At 36.2% G+C, this 25,757-nt stretch overlaps 1 protein-coding gene across 2 annotated transcripts in view; it reads right to left on the bottom strand.

The window, feature by feature from the left end:
* The window catches only part of NBAS (NBAS subunit of NRZ tethering complex), a 160,150-nt gene that overhangs the window by 116,495 nt on the left and 17,898 nt on the right, over positions 1–25,757 (bottom strand). For both annotated transcript variants that reach the window (XM_042823108.1, XM_042823195.1), the window contains exons 11-23: positions 25,534–25,599; positions 22,630–22,758; positions 19,811–19,874; positions 18,213–18,406; positions 16,874–17,131; positions 16,095–16,220; positions 14,570–14,721; positions 13,650–13,784; positions 13,312–13,390; positions 12,270–12,374; positions 11,864–12,000; positions 1,596–1,679; positions 890–1,043 (exon numbers count right to left, since the gene is read on the bottom strand). In XM_042823108.1, the coding sequence (XP_042679042.1) occupies positions 890–1,043; positions 1,596–1,679; positions 11,864–12,000; positions 12,270–12,374; positions 13,312–13,390; positions 13,650–13,784; positions 14,570–14,721; positions 16,095–16,220; positions 16,874–17,131; positions 18,213–18,406; positions 19,811–19,874; positions 22,630–22,758; positions 25,534–25,599 (1,683 nt within the window). The remainder of the gene's footprint in view (positions 1–889; positions 1,044–1,595; positions 1,680–11,863; positions 12,001–12,269; positions 12,375–13,311; positions 13,391–13,649; positions 13,785–14,569; positions 14,722–16,094; positions 16,221–16,873; positions 17,132–18,212; positions 18,407–19,810; positions 19,875–22,629; positions 22,759–25,533; positions 25,600–25,757) is intronic.

Below are 25,757 nucleotides of genomic sequence, written 5' to 3'. Positions count from 1 at the left end.
GGCCATGGGCAATCTGATCTAGTACTCGATCTAGTGGCTTGCAGCCCTGCCTATGGCAGGGGGGGTTGGAATTTGGCCATTCTTGAGGTCCCTTCCAAGCCATTCTATGATTCTATCTGTATGTAACACAACTTATCTAGCTGTCTCTGAATTACTGATTTCCGTTGTTGCATTGTATTTCACAGAAGACGGGCTTTTTCACATAAAAGTATATTCAATCACTGAGAAAGAGTCTGTTTCGACTTCTAAGAAGGCTGAAATTATGATTATAGACTACCAAAGAACTGCAAACTTGAAAAATAAAAGAACTAACTTATAAACGGTACTTCCATTCCACCTTCTTTTCATGCTACTTATTGGCTTTAGAGGCAATAACTTACCTGAGCACAAGTGATGAGCTCTACTCGCGCTGCTCATCTGTACCACAGAGTTTCAGACATTTTAAAAATATGAATAAAACAAAACAAAAATAAGCTACCCGATAATTCCACAAACACAACTACACCTGCGAGGAAGCAACGACGACAGAACTACATATAGGCAAGTGACACTGCCACATATCCATACTACATATGGCACAGTATCATGTGATATAATAAAATATGTTTCCTGATACATAATGCTCAACAATCCCTCCTTTTACTTAATCACAGACATAAAATATAATGGTAAACATTTTATTTGACTACAGAAGTGTTATTGTCTGTTATGGTAAATCAAGTCAGTCTATTGGCTTCCTGTTCATTCCTATGAATTAATTATTTAGCTGACCAAATTTCATAGAAAACATTGGGAAAATCATCCCATTAATACTCATTAAGACAGAATTCCACTGAAGAATACTGATCACCTGACACAGCCATCATCTTTTGCTTGCTGCTGTTCTCACCTGCATGGCGTATTTTTCAATTTCCTGTGCTCTGCTCAAATACCAGTCAGTTACAAGCTCTACTGAAAGCTCAGTAGTTCTGTATTTCAGTAGTTCAGGTTGTGATTCATACAGAAATTCGCTTTCATCTTGTAAAGTTGGTTCAACAATTGTCCTTAAAAGAAGTAAATACATGTTAAAATATATGTTTACTTGCCTTTCCCCCCACCTTCCCTCCAAATTAGTTTTCCCTAAAATTTCTGGTCATTTTGAAGACAAATGCACCAATAACTTAAGAATCAAATGCCAATCACAGTGTTTATTTTTCTCACCGATGTAACTGATAAGAGATTCCAAACATGAAATGAATCACAAAAAAAAAAAAAAAAAAAAAAAAAAAAATCATCTCTACTAAAGACACAGATAAGACCAACTTCTGCTTTCTATTCTTCACTCAAAAAAGTAGTTACATTACTCATTAATGCTGCTATAATTATGTTATGGTTTACAGCTTTCTGTAAGATACTCATCACAAAATCACAGTGAACTTAATGCTTCTAAGTTAATGGTTTTGTTTTTCAGTCTCATTAAGGAAGTTCAAAACACAAATATCTGTGTGAGAAAATGAGGAGCAAGTCTCACTGGGTACTTAACACATTTTAAGAATTAGTAAATAAACGTTATCTTAATATCACAAAACTTCTTTGTTTTATTTATTTAAACTCACCTGCAGTCTGCTTTTTCACACCAGTCTTCTTCACGATGTTTCTGCTCATTCCAAGGAATAATTTTCAGTGTTCCTTGCTCATAACTGGTAGGAGAAAAAATAGAATTTTCATGTCAATATTGTTTAAAAAAAAATCTGATGAATTAAACTAGCTATACAAGTGTGATTTTGCCCATAGGATGCTATCTGTACAAAAACATATCCTACCTAAGCCATTTACAATGCATTAAAAAAAAAGAAAGAAAAACCTCAAACATTTTCTTACTGATTATGTCTTAAAAAATTATCAAATAAAACTGCTACACACTTTTAGAACCTTTACCGCTTCACAGTAAGTATCCTGATTTTATATGCTAGCACAAAGGTCTGAAATTAGCAAAAATCTGTTAAAACTAAAAAAAAAAAAACCTTCTAATTCTATCATAATTCTTGTACTGAACTGAAACAAGCAATGTTCTGCTGTACTAATCTTCTCAATTCGATTTAACACAATCTCTGTCTGCAAACATATACATGGAAATGTATATTCCTAGATGTTAAAGGAAAAAAAATCTTTGAGATACAAATTAAGAAGAACACGTGCTGTTACCAGAACGCCTCATTATGACCTGTGATTGTAGGCTAGTTGTTCAGGCAGCGTGAAAATCAGGAAAACCATACCAAGATATACAGAACATAAACGAGGGAGAAAAAGCAGAGCCTTTTAGGCTCTACTACTTGTAGAGATAAGAAAGAATCTACATAGTAAATAAAGACATTAAAGCTGCAGAGCATTGGAATAATGAGATTTAAATCTCATTCATTTTCTCCTGACCCCATAAACAGTGACAATAATACAGCATGGACAATCACTATTCACAAGTTAACTGATGCAGTATTCTTATCCCTCAAAGTGCAGAACTGTAACACAGTAGCTTAAAAAGAAACACTTCTCCAATAAACAAATCAATTTCACAATGTTAGAGCCAAACAAAACTATAAATCAGTAACTTCATCTCATTTAGCAACAGTCACAAAATGCATACATACATACACACATAAATATGAAACAAAGCACAGAACTGTCCTCCCTTGTACACACAAACATTTCTCCAAGGTCATGCATTCTTTCCTTTTTTTTTTTTTTTTTTTTTTACACTACACACTGACAATAATATCCTGCGTCTTATCTGTAATAATTCCAACCATCCACAAGAAATATGCACTAGACACAGCAATAAATTCGTGGAAAAAGGCTTGCAGGCTGCAAAAAGCGAACAGACAGGAGTTAAGAAAATGGAAAACAGCAAATTCTTATGTTTCGCATACAGTAACATCCACATTCAATTCTGGTTTGGACAAAACACAGAAAAGAGACAGCAGAGAACAGGGAAGTGTTGCATATATAAGTTGTTTCAAATATCTGCAAAATTCTGAAGTCCAATATCAGCTACTCCTATAGCCATTGACAATCTCAGAATTCAGATCACAAGCAGCACAACTACTAGAAAACAAGAGTAAAAGGAGATTTTGGAACAGCACCTCTGATTTCAACTATAGACATATTTTTTTCCCAACTCTGCTGTACATACTAACGCTGTAATTAATACAGAAAATCATTAGATAAAAGGACAGAAGGAACGTACAACACAAATTTAAAACCATGCACAAATACTGAATCTGAAAGACAAGGAAGCAAGACTTCCCAAGACTTTCAAACTTTTTTGCTTTTAAGGGCTAGGCACGCTGCTATCCGTCAATATGGGACGTGAAGAAAGAATAAAAACGGATATATCAATCCAAGCCTGTAATGTATCACATTGAATGAGTTCTTAATTAAGCAGCCGTATTCTGCATATTTGCCATAGACATGACAAAATTACATCCTGCAATTAAAATTCCAGTCAAAAAAATAATTTTTAACAGCATAATTAGTACAAGAGGTTTAGAAACAAAGTTTGCACAGCTTGCAAAGTTTTCTAACGGACCGAAATGTTAGTGTGTTTCTTTCCTTCCATTACTCTTTAACATACTTAACAGCTTGTAGACTCAGCAGTTATATTTCTATAGGCGGGCAATAATTATCTACCCAGCATGAAACAAGAAGTTACTGGAAAAAAACTTCTTTGGCTGGCTGATGCAATCACCTACTCTTCTCACCAACTCATTTCAACAAACACGCTGTAATTGCCTCTCCCCATCTAAAACTTTTAAAAGAAATTTCTTCCCTATTCCTCTAACACAAAACACCTTGGGTTTACCTTTAAATTTTAACTGTTTCAAACATTTTTTTTAAAATACATTTTCAGACAGAATCCTTTCTGAGTAACAGTTTAAATACTGCCTTCCACCAAAATAACTTCTCCAAAGTCAAACATTGGCTTCTAATTTCAGCTAACTCTCATTGCTTTTGAAATAATAATTAAAAAAAAAGTAGCTTGCTGAGGAATAACTCACTCCATTACTATTCTTTGTTTGACAGTTCCTCCATTTCCCTTCTCCTCACCTCCAAAATCCACCAAGTGAAGAAGTAATGAGACGCTAAACACCCTTCTGCCAAACCTACTGAAAAGGATGTGACAAAAAAAATGCAGAAAAGCTTTTGTGAAAGCTTGAGCAGATTGACAAGCCGTGTACAAAAGATTTTTATGAAGTTGTTCACTTTTTCATGCCACTTAAATAGAAGATGACAATTCATTTTTTTTACTCCCTATACAGATACTAGATTTAATCATCTACATGTAAACTCCTAACAAACACAAAAAAAGTACTTGTGTTCAAAAATGCAAAGTCTCAGAAAGAAGTGTCATAAAAGTCCATTACAAGTGTAAAAATAGCTAGTTCAGGGATATTTGAGCTGTACATTACAGGTTCTTTATAAAGCTCAGGTATACAGGGCGAGGTGCTTGCCTGCACCTACCATTTTTTTTCCTCTCCTTTTTACATCTGCTGCTGATCATTTGCTTTCTACCCAGAACAATCTCATGTTTCAGCAGAAGCTTCTGCATGAATGAAACCTACAGATGCCCACAGATGTGAGTTTCTGAAGTTAGATTATGTAACTTCCTAAGCTTGTCATAGAAGTTTATTAGCAGATCTCACCACAAAAATGTGAAGAGAAAAATTTTTGATTCATGTGACAGTGATTGCAGTGCAACCTTGAATGGAAGCATCGATTCATCCTTCTTTCCCTTCTCACAGCAGAGGAATAGTAATCATCATTAACTGTATGTTCTAAATGCATAAGAAAACTGACATTTCAAAAGAAAACAACCATCTACATAGATGCTAAATATCATATTTTTGAAGAATCAAGTACTTATAAAAAGTCAGTTTTAACACAGACAAATCTCTTTCCAAGTGTAGTTCGCAATACACTGACCCACAAATGAACTGCTTACTTCATTCACCACCTCAACAATGCTAAAAACTTCACAACTCCATCCTGGCCCCTATCTAATTGCGTCCAACTGTCCTTACTTTAATCATTCTAAAAGGTTTAGAAAATCTCTTTGTATTTCAGCTTAAACACAAGCATTGGAATAAAGCAGCCCTGACACCAATAAACAATAGGAAATCCCAGTAGTAAAGAGGCAAAAAAACACTTAGAGCTATATTTATCACAACGTTTATCACAAATTTGGTATTTTTCCCCTTAATGATAGTTAAATTTTAGCACAATCTGTTTTCCCCCCCAAATTTTGTATCAGTAACTGGAGTCACCATCAGAAACAGCTATAAAACTCAAAAAAAAAAAAAAAAAAAACAAACAAACAAACAGCTGCTATCATTGCAAAAGAGCAAGCTGAGAAAGATTAAAGATTTTGGGAATTAAAAAATTAAAATACATCCTGAAAACTCAAAAGCATTCAGCGCAAACAAAACTGAGAAGGAAGGGCTGGGGAAGCGAACAAGAGTATGCTATGAGGCAGGGTTTCCATTTTTCTACCATTACTCTGTTTGCAGCACATACACAGCAAACTCAGCACCACTGGGACATGTCAGAACGACTGCACAGCATACATAAATCTGACAGGTTCGGAAGCGAATTCAGCATGCACAAGTAGTTTGCTGAATGTGGAACACAGAGCTTATTTTATTGCATCCATCATCCATTCTCTCAGCTTGTGCTATGCATCCTCACACCTTTGCTCTAGAAACTGAAATTCCAGAGGTCAGAGACAGTACTTAATGTAGAGCGGATCAGCAGTGTGCACTCATCCAAAATTCCAGGTATTGGAATTGAACACTGTAGTCACTAAGGCAAGTGCCTCTCTTTTCCAATTAAAAGAAACCATCACATGTTCCATAACTAACTTCATTCAAATATTATCTGGGATTTTGTCTGGTTGGTTTCGTGGATTATTATTTTGGTTGTTTTTTTCTCTTCTGAGCCACTGCTTCCCCTATTCTTTCCTCTTCTCTATTTCCTTTTCAACAGTAGAATAAATATGATTGGAAGTCAGTAAACTGACAGATTACAGAGGTATTCAACTCTACTTCCTCAAAAATGAGCTGACTTCTCCTGTATTGCTCTTTCCACTCTATTGTTTGCATTTTGCTTTGACAAAAGAGGTCTGTGCTATTGCATCCTGTATCCTATCAACTGCATTTATTCAAACTTACAGATTATTTTTCTCTCCAAGGACAGGATCTCAATAGACGAATGTCTAATTTAGTTTTTAAGGTCAGAGTCCAGTGCTTTCTATTATCAATGGCAACTTTGAGGGTTGTTTGTTTGTTTGTTTGTTTTCTCAAGGATTTCAATCAGCAGGCCTGTCTCAGAGACATCTAGTATTTAAAAAAAAAAAAAAAAAAAAAAAACCCTGTAAAATTTGTGCAAACTAAATTCAGACTTGGAACCAAAGGGAACTCACTCCAACACACTTGGGAACAGTACTTTTTTACTGAAAAACATGTTTTTTATTTTCCTAAAAATACATGGGGAGTAGAATCACAGAATCATAGAATCGCTTACGTTGGAAAAGACCTTAAGGATCATCAAGTCCAACCACAACCCAGCCATACTACCCTAACTCCAACAACCCTCCACTAAACCATATCCCTGAGCACCACATCCAAACGGTTTTTAAACACATACAGGGATGGTGACTCAACCGCCTCCCTGGGGAGCCTATTCCAGTGCTTAACAACCCTATCTGTAAAGAAGTTTTTCCTGATATCCAACCTAAACTTACCCTGATGCAACTTGAGGCCATTTCCCCTCATCCTGTCACCTGTCACCAGTGAGAAGAAACCAGTCTCGCTTTCTCTGCAAGCACCGTTCAGATATAGGAAGAGAGCAATAAGGCCTCCCTTCAGCCTCCTTTTCCCCAGATTGAACAGGAGCCTTCCTTTTTTTTTTTTTTTTTTTTTTTTTTAATTATTACTATTTTTTTTAAACCATTGCTCATAATCCAGAGAAAAAAAAAAAAAGAAAAAAAAAAAAAAAAAGGATGCTCTCAAATAGCTTGACGTCCTTAAACCACAGCGCCCAAACCTGCACCCAGTGCTGGCAGTGAGGTCGCACAGCACAGAGCATAGCAGAACACCTTCCCTCACCTGATGGCAGCTACTGGACCTGGTGCATGCCACGGTGCAATGAGAAAATCAATTTTTGTTTCTGTTGCTCTGCGGTCCTTATGTCTCTGAAACAGTTCTATGATGTTACAATTCTGTAACTGAGGATGAAATGCCATCAGGAACACATCCCAGGAACAGACATGACATATGCACCTGCACTTTCCATACTACATGAAAATCTGGGTTAGTTCAGTAACAAATTTAGTAACAGCAACTATAGAACTGAATACATATATTTAAGGTTTCCAATTATTACATTTACCATACGACACATTTTAAAGAAGTGGAAAGGAGAGATTCATTTCCCATAAATGGCTGTAAGACATGAAATTCACCAGCAGTGGAGTACAGCTGGTGCCCAAAATAAACTGCCAAAAGAACCATTTTTGGAGAACTGAGACACACTGAATAGTGAAAAAGGTATCCCAGCAGCTTTTGGCTACCATAGTTGACTGTGTTTCAGAACACCTGCTGAGCACACTTCAATGACAGGCCTTTCAAATCAACTCAGCAACCGGAGAAGAATCTACTTTCTGATTCTGCATAAACAAATCAAACTACTTTTTAATGATATAGTTATTTTCTTGTAACCTGAAAAGAAATTTTTTACACTTAAATTAGCTGGACAGAATAACCTACACAACAGAAATGCCAATCAACACTATTCAGTCACATTTTAGGAGACTGCTGTGTTTTTTTTCTTTCTGTATATAATGAAATTGTAAGGCCACAGCTTTCACAAAATCTAAATGGCCTACCTTAAAGACATTGACAAGCTCCCAGTCTTGCCACCACACTGTGAAAATACATTTATAAAAAAATGTACATTTAAAAAAAGTGCACTTATAAAAGTGTAATGAACGTTTGTGGAAGAAATTTTGTACTTAATTCCACATAAAAGCTACAAGCAAGTCCAGATCAGCAAAATAATTTCAGAAAATAACACAGAAGGCAAGCCAAGGTACAATTCAGGGACACGCATGCAGTAGACTGACATGGTAAACAAAGACAGGATAAGCTAGGCATAAACACTGCAGAAAGAAAAACAAGTTAACACAGCAAACAACAGAATTGCAGTTCAGCTCATGCTCTACAGAAAGATTTGAGAAAATTGCTGCTGGGTACTCCCAAAACCTTCTCCTCAATGAAAACACCCAGTCCCCTCAGCCTTTTAAAAATGCTCTGATCTCTAGACATCTTGATGGTCATCTGCTAACCTCACAATGCTTCATCAAAATATTTCCTAGTTGTCCCATATCCTAGATGCAGCTGAGTGAGCACAGTGCCTGCTCCATCTTCTGGGTATGCTCCTATTAATGCAGGCCAGGCTGCTGCTGGCCTTAGCTTCCAGGACATGCTGCTGGCTCATGACTTGCTTGTGCTCACCAGGACCTCCTGGTCCTTTTCAGCAGAGCTTCTCTTCTGTCAGTCTCCAGCTTTTACTGTTCCAAAAGTTTCTTCTCTCACAGGAACAGAACTCTGCATTTCCTTCAGGCTGTTCAGGTCACTCTGAACGGCAGCTCTGCTCAGGTATAGCAGTTCCTCACAAACTTCCCACCTTCCTTGTCAACAGTTCTTGTCAAATGTTCTCCATGGCCTCTTCATAGCTTCAAATTCTCTCTTGCATCCTCAAAATCTTCTCAAGAGTAATATCACAATACTTCAACCAGCTCACCTTCTGCAGCATCCCTTTGGCCAAATTCAGCCAATCCTGCAGCTGCCCAGATCCCTACAAAGGCCAGTTTTAAGAACTTCTTTTCCTCCAATCTACCTTTTACATACACCACAAGAATCTTCTCTTTTCCTACTAGAAATCAATGCAGAGAGAAGCATGAACATGTGGAGTCATGAAAATGTAATCTTCCCCTCAAAACCTGCTTTTCTAATTTTCAGTTGAAGATTAGATTAGTGATTTTTAAACTCATACTTGAAATTACTATCAATTACACTGACTCTCTAATGCAGAACTGTTGCGTGCTTTTTTCTTTTCCCAAGTGTGGAGCAATGCATATATATAAGAAATGCAGAAGTCATGACTGAAAACCAGTACTCAAAAATAAGTTAAAGGGAAAAAAAAAAACAGAAGTATACAGAAGTCATTGTTTTGAAGCGAAGGTTTTTCCCTACTGCTGTGATATACAAAGTTACAGATGATGAGGAAACCTCAGACTTCAACTTCCCAAATTCTGTGTTTAAAGGGTGAACTGTAATGCTGCAATATAAAAGTTAAATGTCAGGAAATTAAAAGAAAAGGAAGAAGACTGGTTATGTACTTAGAATGGTGGTAAAGCATTATTTTCCTCTGAGATCATCTTTAAAAACCTGAGGGAAACAATCTTAACTAGGAATAATAAAATAAACTAGGAATGTTAATTGTCATTTTTAAAAGAGAGATCAACTCCTCTAAATACCTAAACTTCTATGATGTTCACTCTAGTTGTCTTAAAAGATATAGACCATGTACCTAATGGACCTTTGAGAAGGAGCAGGAATAAATACCAATGACCCGGCACAGACTCAGGAATCATCACTATAAAAGAAGCTGACAAATAATTGTGACAAATGGAAGGAGTAAGAATACATTATGATCAAAATTCTGCAAAAATGCACAAGTAAATACCATCATCTACTACTTTTTTTCTTCTTCAATACATCAATTTTTGTACCTCAAAGTTTTTGGGACACCAGACTCCAAGTGCCATCCTAATGTAGACAATGTGCTAGTAACAGGAAAAACTACTGTTTAAGACTGCATATAACATGCACTAGCAAAACAGGCATCACTTTATTTAAGTTCACTGTCTCTAGCTTGAGACAAAATGAAATGACAGTAATGATGCAACCTTTACAAAAACATTTTCCCCAGGTATTGACATTTTTCAGATGCAGGACTCTATGTGCATTCATGTTGGCGGTGCTTTACAGCAAACAATTGTGTACCAGTGCTTTTTACGTAACAATAGTTGGAGGTGTCTATTTTTCCCACTTCCCCTGTTCCACAAAAGCACAACAGCACCTTCTATTTAATCTCAAGCTCTTCCTCATCGAAATTCCCATAGAAATAGCAGTAACTAACTAGAGGAACATGGAGCAAAGCAGTAAATTTCCAAAAGGACTGGAGTCACCTCAGAGAACTCCATCCTTGAATCTATTGAAGTGCTCGAAAACCACAGAAGATATGGGCAACTATCAGCAGAACTTAATTTTTCCTCTTCTTCCATTTCACAATGTTTCCCTTTTGTTCAGGTGTTTATTACAGTCAACACTTGAAAGTTTTTAATACTAACTAGGAATGAAATAGTTCAATAAATAGTAACACAAATTAGTTCAATCAGTTCATTTAAGTCAAACTGTATCTGCATACTCTAGAACAGTAAAGCTAAATAACACACTCTTCTCAATTGGAAATCATAACAAATACATGTCTACAGATAAGCAGTCATTCTGTTTATACTAATTTCCCACTTAAAAAAAATAAATAAATAAATGGAAGAAATAAGAAGACCCAATAAACTCATACTAAAATGACCAAGAACTCAAACTCTCTTTGATTCACACGCATTAATTTTCATTCACCTGAACTGAAAATTCTCAGAAGCTGACATTATCTGCAAGAAAAAACTGATCGCTTTTCAAAAGACACTTTCTAAAACTAATAAGAAATAGTCGTAGTAAATTATACTCACTGACAGATATTTTCATTAGTAGATGCTCCATTGTATTACATGAATAAAAAGATGTAGTTACTGATACTGTGTTAATAATCAGTTTCGAAACAGCGATTACAATTTCACAAAGACGTTAGATCAGATTGCTCAATACAATTTTATGTATTTTCCATGCACATCCTATTTGCCCTTAGTCACATTTCACAATTGTCCAGAGACAAACATTCCAAAGATATGGTATCATCTACTCTGAAACTTGCAGAAAAGCATGAACTTGCACATATCTACTGATCACAGCACAGGGAAGGTCTCTCCATTCTGCCAAAGAAAAAGATTCAAACTATATACTTCCATTTTTCAGCAGCAGACAGAAGCTCTTAAACCTTAACTTCACATCTTCACTACCAGATTAACATACTTCAAAACTAATTCTGCAACTGAAGCATTTGAAAGAAACAACCAAGAAGCAAAAATTTCTTTTAAATAAGACTGAGAACAGTAGTATGGCGCTCAAGACTCTCCTGTGAAGGTTTATATTAATAGTCAACAGGAGATTGACAGTTAACTACATTTTATACTCAAAGGAAAGTTGGGATTTAAGCCCTTTCCTAATTCTTCCTTTGTGAGAGTTAAGAGTCTGTGACAAGAAAAATCATTATTTTGAAGTTATTGACTGCTTAAGGATTAAATAGTATTTAAAAACAAATTCAGAACAATACAATATTTACATTCCATCCAGGAAAAAAACAGAACACTTATATTTTTTACTCTTAATTTTGCCTGTTCTTAAAACACACTTACAGACTTCTATGCACACCAATGAAAATTTGGGTCTGAAGCTGCAGGTCAAGAGTCCATGCTTACAGGTAATGGAGACAAGAACATATAAATTCCTTACTTCCCATTAGACAATCCAGAAAGACAAAAAGCTTTTACAAATGGCACAAAGTAAAACAGCAAATGAGGATTTGTTCAGAAAATGAAGACAAAACTGAAAACAACAACAACAAAATTTAATATCCACTAATGCATTCTTACCAAGCCTCAGGCAGCAAGAAAGCATATTCATGTGGTGAAGTAGTCTCTGGAAAATTGGAGAGAATCGCCTGTCTGTGTGGAAGTAAAGCTGATCCATGGAACGTAAACAAGATTTCCAGGGCTCTAACATTGCTTTCCTAAAGACAAAAAGCAAACACTGCAGAAAACTGATATAGATGGGAACACTGAAAGTAATGCCAGTTTGGGTCCTGTAACAAACACTTAACCTCAAAATTTTCTTCAGCAATAAAGAAAATTTGTTCAAGGTCCCTGCATTTACTTATTTACAATCAAACAAATACATCTTCCACTTAAACTTCCACTGGGATTCAACTATGTTCAACAGAACAAAAACATACCTAAGCAAAGGCAGCAATAATGAAAAAAATTAACAAAACACTAATACCCGAGCATAAGTTCTTGCTGAAAGCACAATATTTTGATTTCTGAACTTCTTGAAGAATTCACCATCATAGTGCTGTTCAGCTGAATGAGGACCACCAAGGATTTCCTACAAAAAAATAAAAGAAAATTTTTAAAAAATTACAGACCAGATTTTATACAAGATTCACAACAGCATCCAAAACCATATGCTTCATACCATGGATAAACATAAATTATACCTGGAAAAAACATGGTGGAGGCTTTTTTGTTTGTTTGTTTGTTTTTGACTACTTTATTGTTGGTTTTAATTCATCCCAGTATGGAAGAAGATACATTTGCGATTGATAAGCTAAGACAATTCTCTGCTCTATTCTAATTAAAGTTTATACAACATTAGTTACAAGGGAATGTAGTAAAAATCAACCTATGTACTACCAACTGCAAAGTTGAATTAAAAAAAAGAAAAAATACAGATTCCCATTTCAAGAAGTTTCATTGCTGTAACTCAAAAAAAGAGATCTGATAGAGAATCTGAATTAGACTGACTTCTTATTTAGGCTCACTGACGTAGTTTCAAAGCAAGTGATCCTACACCACATTCTACATCTCATGTTTTTGTATATTATTTCCTATGCTCAAAATTGTTCTTTTATTCAAGATGCATCAGATTTCCCGACACTTTACTTTAATGACACACTCGTGTGTAAATGCCAAACCCTCTGAATACACTTTCAACTACACATAACTATTCCTGAAAAAGGGGAAAATAGGTTGCTTTGCTGGCAAATGGACACCGTATGTTCAAAGCAGGCTTCTGCCCAGCTATGCCTCTCAGAGTTAAAAGCTAGCCATCTGCAACCTTGAAGCAGGAAAAATATAGTAGCTTGAACAGAAAGCAGCTCACATTTCTCAAGTGAGAGACTGCTATATTTCAAGGAGACTATAAACATTAATACTACAACATATAACAAAAAATATGATGATGTGACAAAAAAAAAAAAGTTACAGGACTACCTATGTAATGGGAACTCGAAAAGAGCTTAAGCCATTATCAAGTTTCTCACCTCGTAAGTTTCAAGGCGATCAAGATAAGTTAACAACTTCAGTCTGCTCCTGCACAGTTCTTTTTGTTCCAGTGTTAGCCTGTTTCCAAAACAGATGCTTTCACATTTACAACTGACATTGCATCATATATAAATGATGACAATAATTACATATTTGAACAACTAAAATATCTTGAGAAATTAATAAGCTGAGAACTTGGACATAGTATAATACCGATTTAAAATCTCCTCCACTTTTCTATTAGGAATAACATACATGAAAGTAACTACACTCTTATAACTCCGTACTTATAATAATCTTGTAATTCTGAATAAAACATAGTTAATGTTGCATTTACTTTGAGAAGTTTAATGATAATAGCAGTTCTTGATGCTTCCTGGCCTCTTTTTCTTTTTTAGCATCTGTTTCTTCATCTGGTGACAAGAAGTTTTCATAGGGAATACCAACGTCTGCTTCCCCTGGTAAGATAAACCTGGAGGACAAAAACAAAAACCAACTCAATGCTGATCAAAACAACCAAAAGATGAAAGAAATAACTACTGAATATGTCAACAGAGTTTTCTATTGAAGTCTTAAATAAAAATTTCAACTTCCATAGAAAATTATACTATTGAATTCTCTGCAATAAGGAGCAGACACGCAGCACAAGTCAACAAAAGGCAGCACCTCCTCCCTACCCTCCTTAAAAAAAAAAATAAAAACAATGTTGACTGTTAAATATTTCTAAACTCCACAGGTAGCAGAGGAATTGGCAGCATTTCTATAGCATACAATTGTAATAGATGACTGGATAAAGAACATCCTACTCCACCACCAGGAACTGAATGATGACCGTCTCTGCATGCATTTCTGACCCCCTGTATTTTGCTCTGCTCCCCTCCTCAAATGAGTAACAAAACATCGCTACAACTAAGATAAATACAATAAAATATCCTTGTAGGAGCAGCAGCAGCTATCAGGAGAGGCAGAAGAAACAACCTAAAAGAAAAATCATGACATTGTAAGTTCTCCATGACGCAAAACATAGACATGCAGAGAAAACAGAAAGATCAGTACAAAAGCACTTTGTAAAATGTAAACAGGCAGCTTGTGGGCATCTTTAAGTACTCTGTTTCACAGCACTACAACTCTTCTTACGTTCTTCATTAGCTTATCAATATTTTCATTATTCATATATTATATTACATTTCATTACTTTATTAGTTGATTTAAACAAAAATAAATAAATAAAAAGAAAATATAACACTCTTGCCAAACCTGCCACCATCTTCTCCTTTTCCTATGGCCACAAGAGCTTCCAGGTCTGTGCCTTTCAAGCCATACTGAAGCAACTTCTTAGCAGCATCCACATTTTCTGGAACTCTCTCCAAACACTCATGAAGAACCCACGCACGCTTCTTAATTTTGCTCTGTCCAAGAACAAGAGCATAGATTCATTGTTACACGTTTCATTGAATCTTAGAATCATTAAGGTTGGAAAAGACCTCCAAGATCATCTAGTCCAACAGCTACCCACAAGCACCAGACCACTAAACCATGTTTCTCAGTGCCAAATCTACCCTTTTCTACACTTCCAGGAACGGTAACTCCAGTTTCCTGGGCAGTTATCATAGTACTCGAGGTGCAGCCTCACCAGCTTTAAGTCAATAGCAACTATCACCTCCCTGGTTCTGCTGACTACACTATTTCTTATATAAAGCCAGGATGCCACTGGCCTTCTTGGCCACACTGTTGGCTCATGTTCAGCTGGCTGTTGACTAACAGCCCCATACACTTTTCTTCCACATAGACTTCCAGCCACTCTGCCCCCATTTCAATCCAAAGCAATGAAACCAGAGTTGTTAAAATCTCTTAATTTGCCTCCACCACCTAGAAAATGTCAAGTTAATCCGATGACTGTCAGTGTGAACAAATAAAAGATACCCCACAAATGGTCATCTACAGTTTTATTTATCAGTACACAAATTTTACTTTGTTCATAATGTTAATATAATGAAGGAAAGACTCATTGCAATGCTAATGCACAAATGCCAGATGACTTTCAGCAACAAGAAATTACTACTTCTGTTCTCTAATTAGTATCTTTGCTGATTATACTATAAGAAATATAATGTTTTGGAGCTAAAGGTATCATAGATTCAATGTATTCCACAACAGCACTGGTCTCTTCACATGTCTATGAGATTCTGTGACGGAAAGGAAAAAGCAAGGTCACAAAATATTATTGGATTTATTGGTTGATTTTTGGTTGAGATTGTCTGCTGGATTATCTTCTCTCACACCAAAACAAACAAAAAAAACTATGTGGATTCTACAGAAGAGCTCCGTTACAGGCTCAATTTAATGCAAGTTTCATTATTCAACCTTTTCTACGGATACCAACTTAACCTTTCCAAATAACTTTCTACAATACCTGGAAATTTCTTAAATACAATATATTTTCAGTTATGATTTATTTGCCAGGAAACGATCTAGTGCTGCATGTGGAGAAGAAATTACACCAGAGAAACTACACTGATGGAAATTTCTCCTTGGAGATATTTTCTAATTTCAGATAAAAGCAAGTTCTAAGGTCTCTGGATCAGGCCTTCAGTTATATTAACAAGATCACTCTCTCCCACATGACAAACAATAGATATTCACAGGACAATTCTCTGAACTGCCTCCAATTTATGCTGCATATATTAGAACACAATGAAGATTTCTGTGAAGATTACACAGCCATTCTTTAAAAAAAAAAAAAAAAAAAAAAAAAAGGCTAAAGTCACAAAAACAAACCCACCAAATAGTCTTGAATTGAAGCAACATTAACAGCTGACTTCCTCCATTGCCTTTGATATACAAGATCAGAATCAAGGCCATATGCTTGAGCCAAAGAGAGAGCCTCCTCATATTCTTCATTATCAATCTAAATAGCAAACATGTGAAAATGAAAGTCAACATTGAACAATCAGTGATTAATTCTCTGTGTTAAAACAGGTAAGAGGGATAACTACTCTAGGTGTGCTTATGCAGGTAGGAAAGCAAACCATGTAAGATAAGAATATGTAGAACTCTTAACCCATATCTGGTAGAAACCTCTAGAAAAACACAAACTTCTCAGTAAAAAAGAAAGAAATTATTTAGGCAATCACTACGATGTAAGTACCCCCCGGAAACTCTAATAGCTATAGTTTTGGCTTACCATTAGAACAACTGAAGTGTCCTAAACAAAGTACTGCCTAGAGTACTCTTCAAAATAAAGAAGCATCTCTTCTGTGATAAGAGTCACAAGGCTACTTTCTAATAGGCTAAATTAACTTAATTCATTATATCCATCCATTCATTCACTGTTTGTGAACACTCACATCAGCACGAGTCTGGTCACACTAATGAAACATGATGACCAGCAAACAACCTATTATTTTAATTACTATAATGCTGGCTTTACCTAACTTACATTAGGTAACAAAGCACTGCCATCTATGAAATATATGCCTAGTGTTAACATAGCAAGTCTCTAAAAAAATCTGTTCAATTAAAGCTCATAACCAGAGATGGAATCTTCCCTTTTATACTCACTTTTCTCTGGTAAAGTTCCTCTGGAGTTGTGGACCTCAAGCTAACAAGGCGGAAATTCTTTGTAATAGTACGCGGGCGTTTCCGTGGAGGAGCAAATCGTTCCATTTCTGTCACAAAGTACAGGCCTTGCTTCAGGTAGCTGAAGTATCTATCCTTAGCAGAATTTTCATCATCTGAGTCAGAATCATCTTCCCCCTCATCTTCATCACCAGGTCTACTCTCCAAGCGTAATCTTTTTGGAACTAGTTTTATTTCACACTGCACAGAAGACAATTCTTAAGGGTAAAATAGAAAGTTTCTACCTAGTATATCTTCATGATAAAGAAGTACATGTCCACTTCTAGTACTTCAAATTTCAAAAATCAACATTTTCTCTTTTAAACCCTGTACTTCTCAGCTTGATTAATACCCTCCACAAGCCCTGGCTGAGTCTGTCTTCCAGATTTGAGGTTTAATCACTTTCTTAATAAAGCAATGGCAAAGGCTTCTTAGCAGTAGTCCACTGTTATACTAGATACACTCAGCTCTGTAACACCTACAGACAGTACAGACTTACGGACATTAAATATATCTCAGTATAACTATACAGCTTACTGCAGAGTGTAACAATGTTTTCAACTATTATCTAAGCAAATTATGGATTTCTGTTCAACGCAGATGTATTTTCAAACTGTTCTTCCATAGGCTGTAACATGTCGGTCTCTGGCTCTATTTTATTTCTTAAATAACAAAACTTTCCTGAAATATGTACAAAAAGCTTTGGTATGTTCTCATCTACTTTGATAAATGTTTAACTTTTAAGTTGTTTAAGATCTATTCCAGTGTAAGCCTTCTTACACTGTCTACTTCATTACCAAAGTTATATTCTACTCCTGTCTAGAACCCTACTAAGTTGAGTAAAAAATAGATCCCTCCGAAGGCCTGGCCAACTTTAATCTGCTCCTTGCTTCTCTTAAACATACTCTCTCTGCAAGAAGCATCTGTTTCAAAATGAGAAGGATGCTTGCAGTATTTTTCAAATGCACCAGCAAAGCAGTTAAAAAAAAAAGTGAGCTGACACAAACTGTTTCCTGCAGAAAGATTCTTTAATTCAGACTCAGGCTTCCAGAAGTTTTGCATCTACACCTGGCAATTACTTGTTAAGTGTAATAGCCAAATTACTTGGCAATTAAGATTTTTATAAAGACATCTGAATTGCAGGAGGTTCAGAATTGCCTGCCTAGAGATAAGGAAGAATCACTTTCCTTATTAATAAACATATATATGCGTGCAACATACAGAACAGAAAACAAAACACTTTCTACTGCATTCCTTGTATTTGCTTATGTGCATTCCTCACCTCCAGACTTAGAAATCCTCCATCATGAGCTGAAGTGACCTGAGGAGAACTCTCAAACCACTCACATGACCTCCCCAGCAAGTTTCTTAATGTCTTGACTGATGACACAGTCAATGCACCAGAGCAACGAGCCAGGATCACAGAATTGTCTGCCCACCAATTTACATCTATCAACGGGTAATAGGATTCTTTATCTGAAATAAAGAAATAAGAAAGCACTATATAAGGAAAGGCAATTTTAAACACTAGATAAGAACTGAAGTGGCTTCAACTATTAAGAGTTGTCATCTGATAGTCTGTCTAATTTAACAAACATTTATTATTTTGTACACATTCTTGGCTCACTGAATTTGTATTTTAGATCTGCTAGATTAGTGAAAACATTCCTGTGTTAACTAAAGCTGTTGGAGGGGGAAGAAAGCAACTTAATTTATTTAATCTGATTACTTTTTAATGTAATTTGGGAAAAGAATTCACAATAAACTGATATACTTGCATAAAATGTGACAAATTTTAGATATCTGATAAACACCTCCTTCATATTCCCCAGGACATCCTTGATCAAGTTTCTCTGACCAAGAGCATTATATTGATGAAACAAAAAAGGCTTCACTGCTTTTGAGAAAAACTGATAACTGTGACCAACACTCCTGAGACAGTCTACAAGATGAAGTTATTAAGAATATTCAAGTGCCAACAAGAAAAAAAAAATGCATAGTGAAGCAGAGAACTTGCATGGTAACTGGACACTGGGACAAAATGTTCACCACAAAGAGTTCGCTCAGTTTGTTTAATATATTATCATTTCCCATCTCTCTGAAAAAAAGCCACCTTCCTCAAATAGCACTTAGATCAGCTTAACACCCTTCTGCTACTTCAGTGTTTAGTCAGCTGGTTAGTCATGAAGATCTTAACCCAAAAATTGAATCACCAAGAAAACAGCACAAAGAAACGGGTAGCTTTTAATAACAAAGACATATTCAAGCACCAGTAAGTGGATCTTGAACACCTAACAGTCTGCACACTTGGAAGAGCCATGCAGTACACAGGAGATAAATGGATGCATGTGATGGATTGAATTTTGGGGAAAAAAGGCTGACATAAGGCAAAACCAGACAAAGGACATAAAAATCAAAATTTTGGAAGAAAAGGAAGCAAGCTCTTCAAATTACACTAGCATCTGAGATGTATTAGATAAACATAGACAGAAAAGGTAAAGGTTACCTTCTGTTTTAGGCTGTGGTCTCTAAAAATGTTATCTATTGTACTACAGACTAGTGGCTTCTGACACAAACTGAGACTTCTACTGAGTATTCAGCATACCATAGAAGTAACAATTAGTAATAAAGGAAGTCCTACACCAGCTGAAATATCCTTTTATTTATGGCTACGTCTATAAGAACATTCCTAGGAAAGGATTTTTAAAAACCACATTGTGACACTCATTCAGCTATACAATGCTACAAATTCAAATCTCACACACCATCATGAACTTATTCTAAGAGCAGTTAAATTAATTATTTCAAATATTTGTATATTACTATAAATGCTTTTAACAACACAGTGATTTAAAATAACAATTCAACTCTATCTCGTACCTTTTATTTTCTTTCTTTTCTCACTAGACAGTTTCCAGTCTGGATTGACTTCATCATAACCCGGCTAAAGAAATAAACATGAGAGGAGAGAAAAGAAAAGGTTAATGTACAAGCAAATCTTTATATAAATCTGCGTATCTGCATATCTGCTCCATCACTGACCCATTCATCTTTCAGCGAAAACACTCCCACAAAAATTTAAACCTTTTCTAATAATAAAGCATACGCTTACTTTAATGAAATTGTACTTACCTTCAAAGCTATAGAGGAAAAAAAACAAAAATGACTGCTAGTTTCCTTAATCAGTCAGCATTGCCTAACCAGACCCACCTACATAACAATAGTAGCCAAAATTCAGAATCTAGAATCATTAGGGTTAGAAAAGACCTCTAAGACCACCTAGTCCAACTGCCCACCTACCTCCAATATTACCCATTATCCACATCCCTAAGAATTATATCTATCCCTTCTTTAAACACCTTCAGGGTAGTGACTCCACCATTTCCCCGAGCACGAGTTCTAACATCTAACCACTCTTTCTGACAGTAAATTCTTCCTAATATCAAATCTGGGCTTCTCCTGGCACAGCTTGAGGCCATTTCCTCTAGTCCTATCAACAGTTACCTGGGAGAAGAGGCCAACTCCCACCCTGCCACAACCTCCTTCCAGGTATTTGTAAAGAGCTGTAAAGCCTCCCCTGAGCCTCCTCAAGACTGAACAATTCCACTTCCAGACTGGTGGTCCGGACCCTATGCCAGCTTTATCAACCTTCATAAACTATACAACACTACCAAGTTTGCAAGCCAACAGTTTCCCTGCTTGCTGGCAGAACAAAAAGCAGCACCCAATCAACCATTATCACTCAGCTATTTAATAGGCTTACACCTTTCATATAGTCAAAAGTTCCTGGCCTTTTATTTTTGTAATTTTTCTTGACACCATTCAATTAACCTCTCTGCCATAATAATACCCAAAGGAAAAAGTCTGCCTTCATTTCGAGTTGGAAGGGACCTTTAAAGATCATCTATTCTAAGATTCATCACACTCCCCTGCAATGAACAGGGACACCTACAGCTAGACCAGGCTGATGAAAACTCCACACAGCCTGACCTAAGATGTCTTCAGAGACTGAGCATCCACCACCACTCTGGACAGCCTGAAAACATTTTTCCATGCTCTCTCCCTCCTTATTATAGAAACCTGTGCCTACATCTATTATTGAGAAGTGTTCTGCTTTGGAGCTTACATAACTTACTGCATAATGAAACTGAAGAATTTAAAATATTCTATAATAAGTGGAGAAAATATATTTACAAGGGATGTTCTGAAAGTAATGCCTCCTATTTTGTTATGTTGGTCCACAATGTCAGAAGTAGATGTTGGTGATGTGGCAATAGTTTGAACCTCCCTGACAATATTCCACACAAATATTGTTGCCACGTAACAGATGGCAGCAGAGGGACAACAGACAAAACGGCATTTGACACAAAAGCGTATAGAAAGCAAAGGTGTGCCACTGAATTCCTCCATGCGAAAAAAAGTGCACTGTTGACATTCATCAATGCATGCTGATGTTTACGGAGATCAAATAGTGGATGTGAGCATGGTGAGGTGGTGGGTGGTGCCTTTCAGCAGTGGCAAGAGTCAGTGGGCCATCTTTACTGGTGCAGATTATGAGGACAGCATGCGGGCTCATCACTGACAAAAATGCACGGCATTTGTTGCTGAGAACCCGCTCTATCAAGAAGTTTTTCTGTGCTCTTTGTAACTCACGAAGTTTTCATGGAAATAAGTAGGAGGTATTGCTTTAGGAGTGACCTACATTTATTTTGAATGGACCTATATCGAATTTTCAATGGAGTCAATACTTTATGCATATGTTTACCATGCAGAAGTCAGAAACTGCAAATATTTCATGGTGACATGAGAATTTATTATATCAACAGATGCATTAAAACACAATTGTTTACTGCTAAGGAGAAATTCAATTTTATAACTATTTTCTAATAAGAAACACACTTACATGCACTAAAATAACCTGAGATAAACACTGCATAGCAGACATTGAATGTGACCAAAGATCCCATTTCACTGGTTACACAACATCAGTTCACATCTTGTAAGTTATAACACACCTTCAGATGAAAAGCCTTTCACATTAATTCTTGATTCCTAAGACATATGGACTAAAACCAGAATATTTCACATACTAGTGTGCATCATTTCAGGTCTGTCTCTTTTCAAAACTACAAGAAGACATATTTTTCTTGAAAGAAAGTGTTGCCTTTACTCAAATAACATAGTTATTAAGGATCTTCTTTGAAAATGATTTGATTCCTAATTCTCCATGCTTAAATTCATACCAGTAAAGCACAAGTTTTCAAGTTTTCAGTGTACAAGTCTGGCACTTCCTAACGTGAGGTCCCAAACTTAGTTTTGCAAACGATTTCTCTAACACGTGACTTACTGACACCATTCTGACAGTCAAATTATTCTATTGTTATCTTGTAGAAGGAAGGAAAAAAAATGAACACAGTAAAGTTTGGTTTCAACCATTTCAAGTTCCCCATGTTGGCCTCCATTCATATTTAAAAACAGCAGTTCAATCCACCTGTACTAGTTACCTACCTGGTAACAATATATCTCATTAAACTTTAAGAACCAGCTATAATGTAATGAACTCAAGTTTAAGTTACCAAGTTTCAATAGAAAAATTATTGCTAACTAATAGTTAAAGCACATCTCAATGAAATTCTCTTTATCTCCTCAGCAAACAAATCCATAGAGGATTAAAGTACAGAGCTGTACAACGCTCATACCTGGTCAGTTTGGTCCCATTCTCCTTGTTGTCTGAGAGATGGAATAGACCAGATTGTTAGTTTCCCTGAGAAATGAATAGCTGCCAGAAGAGCTCCATCAGGGGAAAGATTCATCTTGAAAATTCCATCCTGCAAAATATTGTCAGGAAAAAGAAACGGGGGTCAGAATAAAGGTAAAAAGACAACTGACATCTGTGGCATGGAAGAGTGAAAAACAACCTCTATAAAGGAAGAACACTACAATACAGCTAACAAAACTCCAAGTAATTGAATTTATTTATAAATGAATCCTGAAAGGTTTAAATGATCTGTTTAGAGAACGCATTTAGCAACCTCATTTTTCTACACTCTCTAATGTCTAACACATCAGTAATATGTATTTTTGAGATTTTTTTTTTTGCATGCTTTTGAGTATGTTTTTGGCTTTTTAATGTTACTTTTATTTCTGTGTCTGCTTTATTTTTCTAGCTATGCCATAGAAATAACAATACCAAGTAATCTACTCACTGCTCTCACACTGTACAGTGGTTTGCAACTACAGAGAGCTCTGCTTAAAGTCAAGCATAAATTATGTTATTATTCAAAAAGGAAGGCATAATTAAATTAAGCAAATCATTATTATTTTCCTAACAGAAATAATTCTTAAGCATTCTCCAATTATGTTCTGAAGTACCTAGAGTGCTATACTCTGTGCTCTAGTTTCTCAAGGAATAGTGAATGCTTACTGAAGGCAATTCTCTCTTCACAAATCCAGTTGCATGGAAAGAGTGCTAAGAAATAGGAACTGATACAGAACTTAGAAGCTTAAAATATGCCTAAAATATAAAACCCTTTCAGATAAGCAGTCAGTGCTACAGATCACAGATTTTTATAAGGGTTAAACATCTACTTCCACTTAGCCATCAGTAACAATCCCATTGCTGCTTGAATTTAGATGTTGGGTGGCTGCTAAAACTTTCATATTTAACACCCAGGCATTGATATCTACAGAGACTAATCTATCCTTTGACAAAGCAGGCAATGCTGGCTCAGTAAACAGCTTGTCAGGTTGATGGAACTGCAGAACGAGATAGTGAGATGCTCAATAGATTGTCACTTCACATTTTAAAACTGTCATTTAAGTTACCAACACTAAGAATCAAATCTCAAATACAGGTGGTCCTCTAGCTGCTGTGCCTGTCACATCTTAATACTGTTGCCAATTCCCTACTAAGAATATAAAATGCATCTCCCGCATTTAAGCTATCATTACAGAAATTTGACTAAAACATTCAGTAATAACTATCTCTGCTTTTGTTTGTAAATTCAGTATGAGCAAATGCAGTGAAAATGAAGTTTAGCACAGCACTAGCCTTGTCTTTTTTGTTTTCAGTGAAGGAAATGAAATCTCTCCCCATTCTACCCTTGAGAGATATTCAGAAAGACCTGTTTTCACCATCCAACCAACCAACCAACCAGTTTTTTCTTTAAACCATTCGCCTTAAAATCTCAAAAATCTACAAAGGTTATTTCTAAAGTCCATATGACACCATACAAGCCATTTTTCTCTCCAGAGAACACAGTGCAGAGAAGGAGATAGATTCTTCTTTGCAAATAAATCACAGGGGGAAAGCTTATTTCTGATTGGAAACGGGAGTGAACCAAACAAAAGCTACAAATAAACCACAAACAAGGGGCAAGAGAAGGTGATGCAGATACTGAGTAAAAAGCCCTGAAGGTATGCAGAAGAAAGCCAAAACTACTGTGCACAAAGCTTTAGAAGCATAGAAAGTACACACCAGCATTTCAGTGTGATAAGACTTTAACACTCACTCCCTCAAGAGAAGGGGGAATCCAAGACCCATATGCAGGGTCTGTTTGTTAAGTTCGTTCAAACCGTTCAAAACCAGTTGCAGGGAGCCTACAAACAGGAGTGGAATCGACTCTTTGAAAGGGCTGATAACTGCAGGACAAGGGGAAATGGTTTTAAGTTGAGGGAGGGAAGATTTAGGTTGGATGTCAGGGGGAAGTTCTTTACAGAGAGAGTGGTGAGGTGCTGGAACAGGCTGCCCAGAGAGAGGCTGTGGGTGCCCCATCCCTAAGGTGTTCAAGGCCAGGTTGGATGGGGCCCTGGGCAGCCTGGTCTAGTATTAAATGTGGAGTGTGGTGGCCCTGCATACGACAGAGGGGTTGGAGATTCATGATCCTTGAGGTCCCTTCCGACCCTGGCCATTCTGTGATTCAGTTTTGCTATTTTCAACCTTGTAGTATAAGTTTGACTCATCTTAAACCCTTAGAGCTGTTTAGGAAAACCTTTCCATAGTATCTCTTGCCATAGAGTAAAACAAGGGTCTGTTTTCCCTATATAAATTTACATTAATTATTCATGGTATGCTGTACAAAAATCATAGGCCTATAAATTAAGTGGATTTTTGTTAATATTCCACTCTTATAGGAGTGGAATAATGCAGAAGGTTGGTTTTTGATTTTTGTTTCCCTCCCCTCAAGCTATGTCATTGGGAAAAGGAAAAAAAAACACAACGAAATCTCTTCTTTTGGAGCATCTACCTAACATGCTATGTTTATTACATTCATTAATAAGCACTTGGGTGGCTCTTTGCACCTCCCTTTGAAGGAAAGCTTGTATTTAAAACTGAGCTCTACATCACTGACTTTGTTCTTGCTAGTATGCTGGAAATCCCAGAATTCAAGCTTCAGCAGATGAACTAATAGGATTTTCAAGAAATCCAGAGAAACTACTCCATTTAAAATTAAAAGCTTATTATTTTTTTTATAAGCTTCATAGAAACATTAATTCTTCCGTTGTATAAATTAAAAACTCCTTTCAGATCCATCTCTCAGGCAGTCATTAAGAGACAATTATGTTAGTAGAAAACATTTCTGGGTAAACCTAGACCTTAATACCTGTTCTGTTCCCCGTCTGCTGTAAAATCTTAAATTCATAATCCTTAATAATCCTCTTCTCTGCGCCTGTAGGAACAGAAACATACCAAGAAATGAATCTCATACATTGTTTTATGCACCAAAAAAATAAGTCAAATCTAAAGTATTAAAACATGTTTACAGAATTCTTTAAACTTTCTTAGGCTGTCTATTTTAAAATAAAGCAAGAATAACTTTGCCTATTT

The sequence above is a fragment of the Centrocercus urophasianus genome, unplaced genomic scaffold (genome assembly GCF_019232065.1).
Source record: "Centrocercus urophasianus isolate 14NV4802_14NV808 unplaced genomic scaffold, USGS_Curo_1.0 seq_10, whole genome shotgun sequence".
Taxonomy (NCBI): Eukaryota; Metazoa; Chordata; class Aves; order Galliformes; family Phasianidae; genus Centrocercus; species Centrocercus urophasianus.
This window is presented reverse-complemented; position numbering and strand designations above follow the sequence as displayed.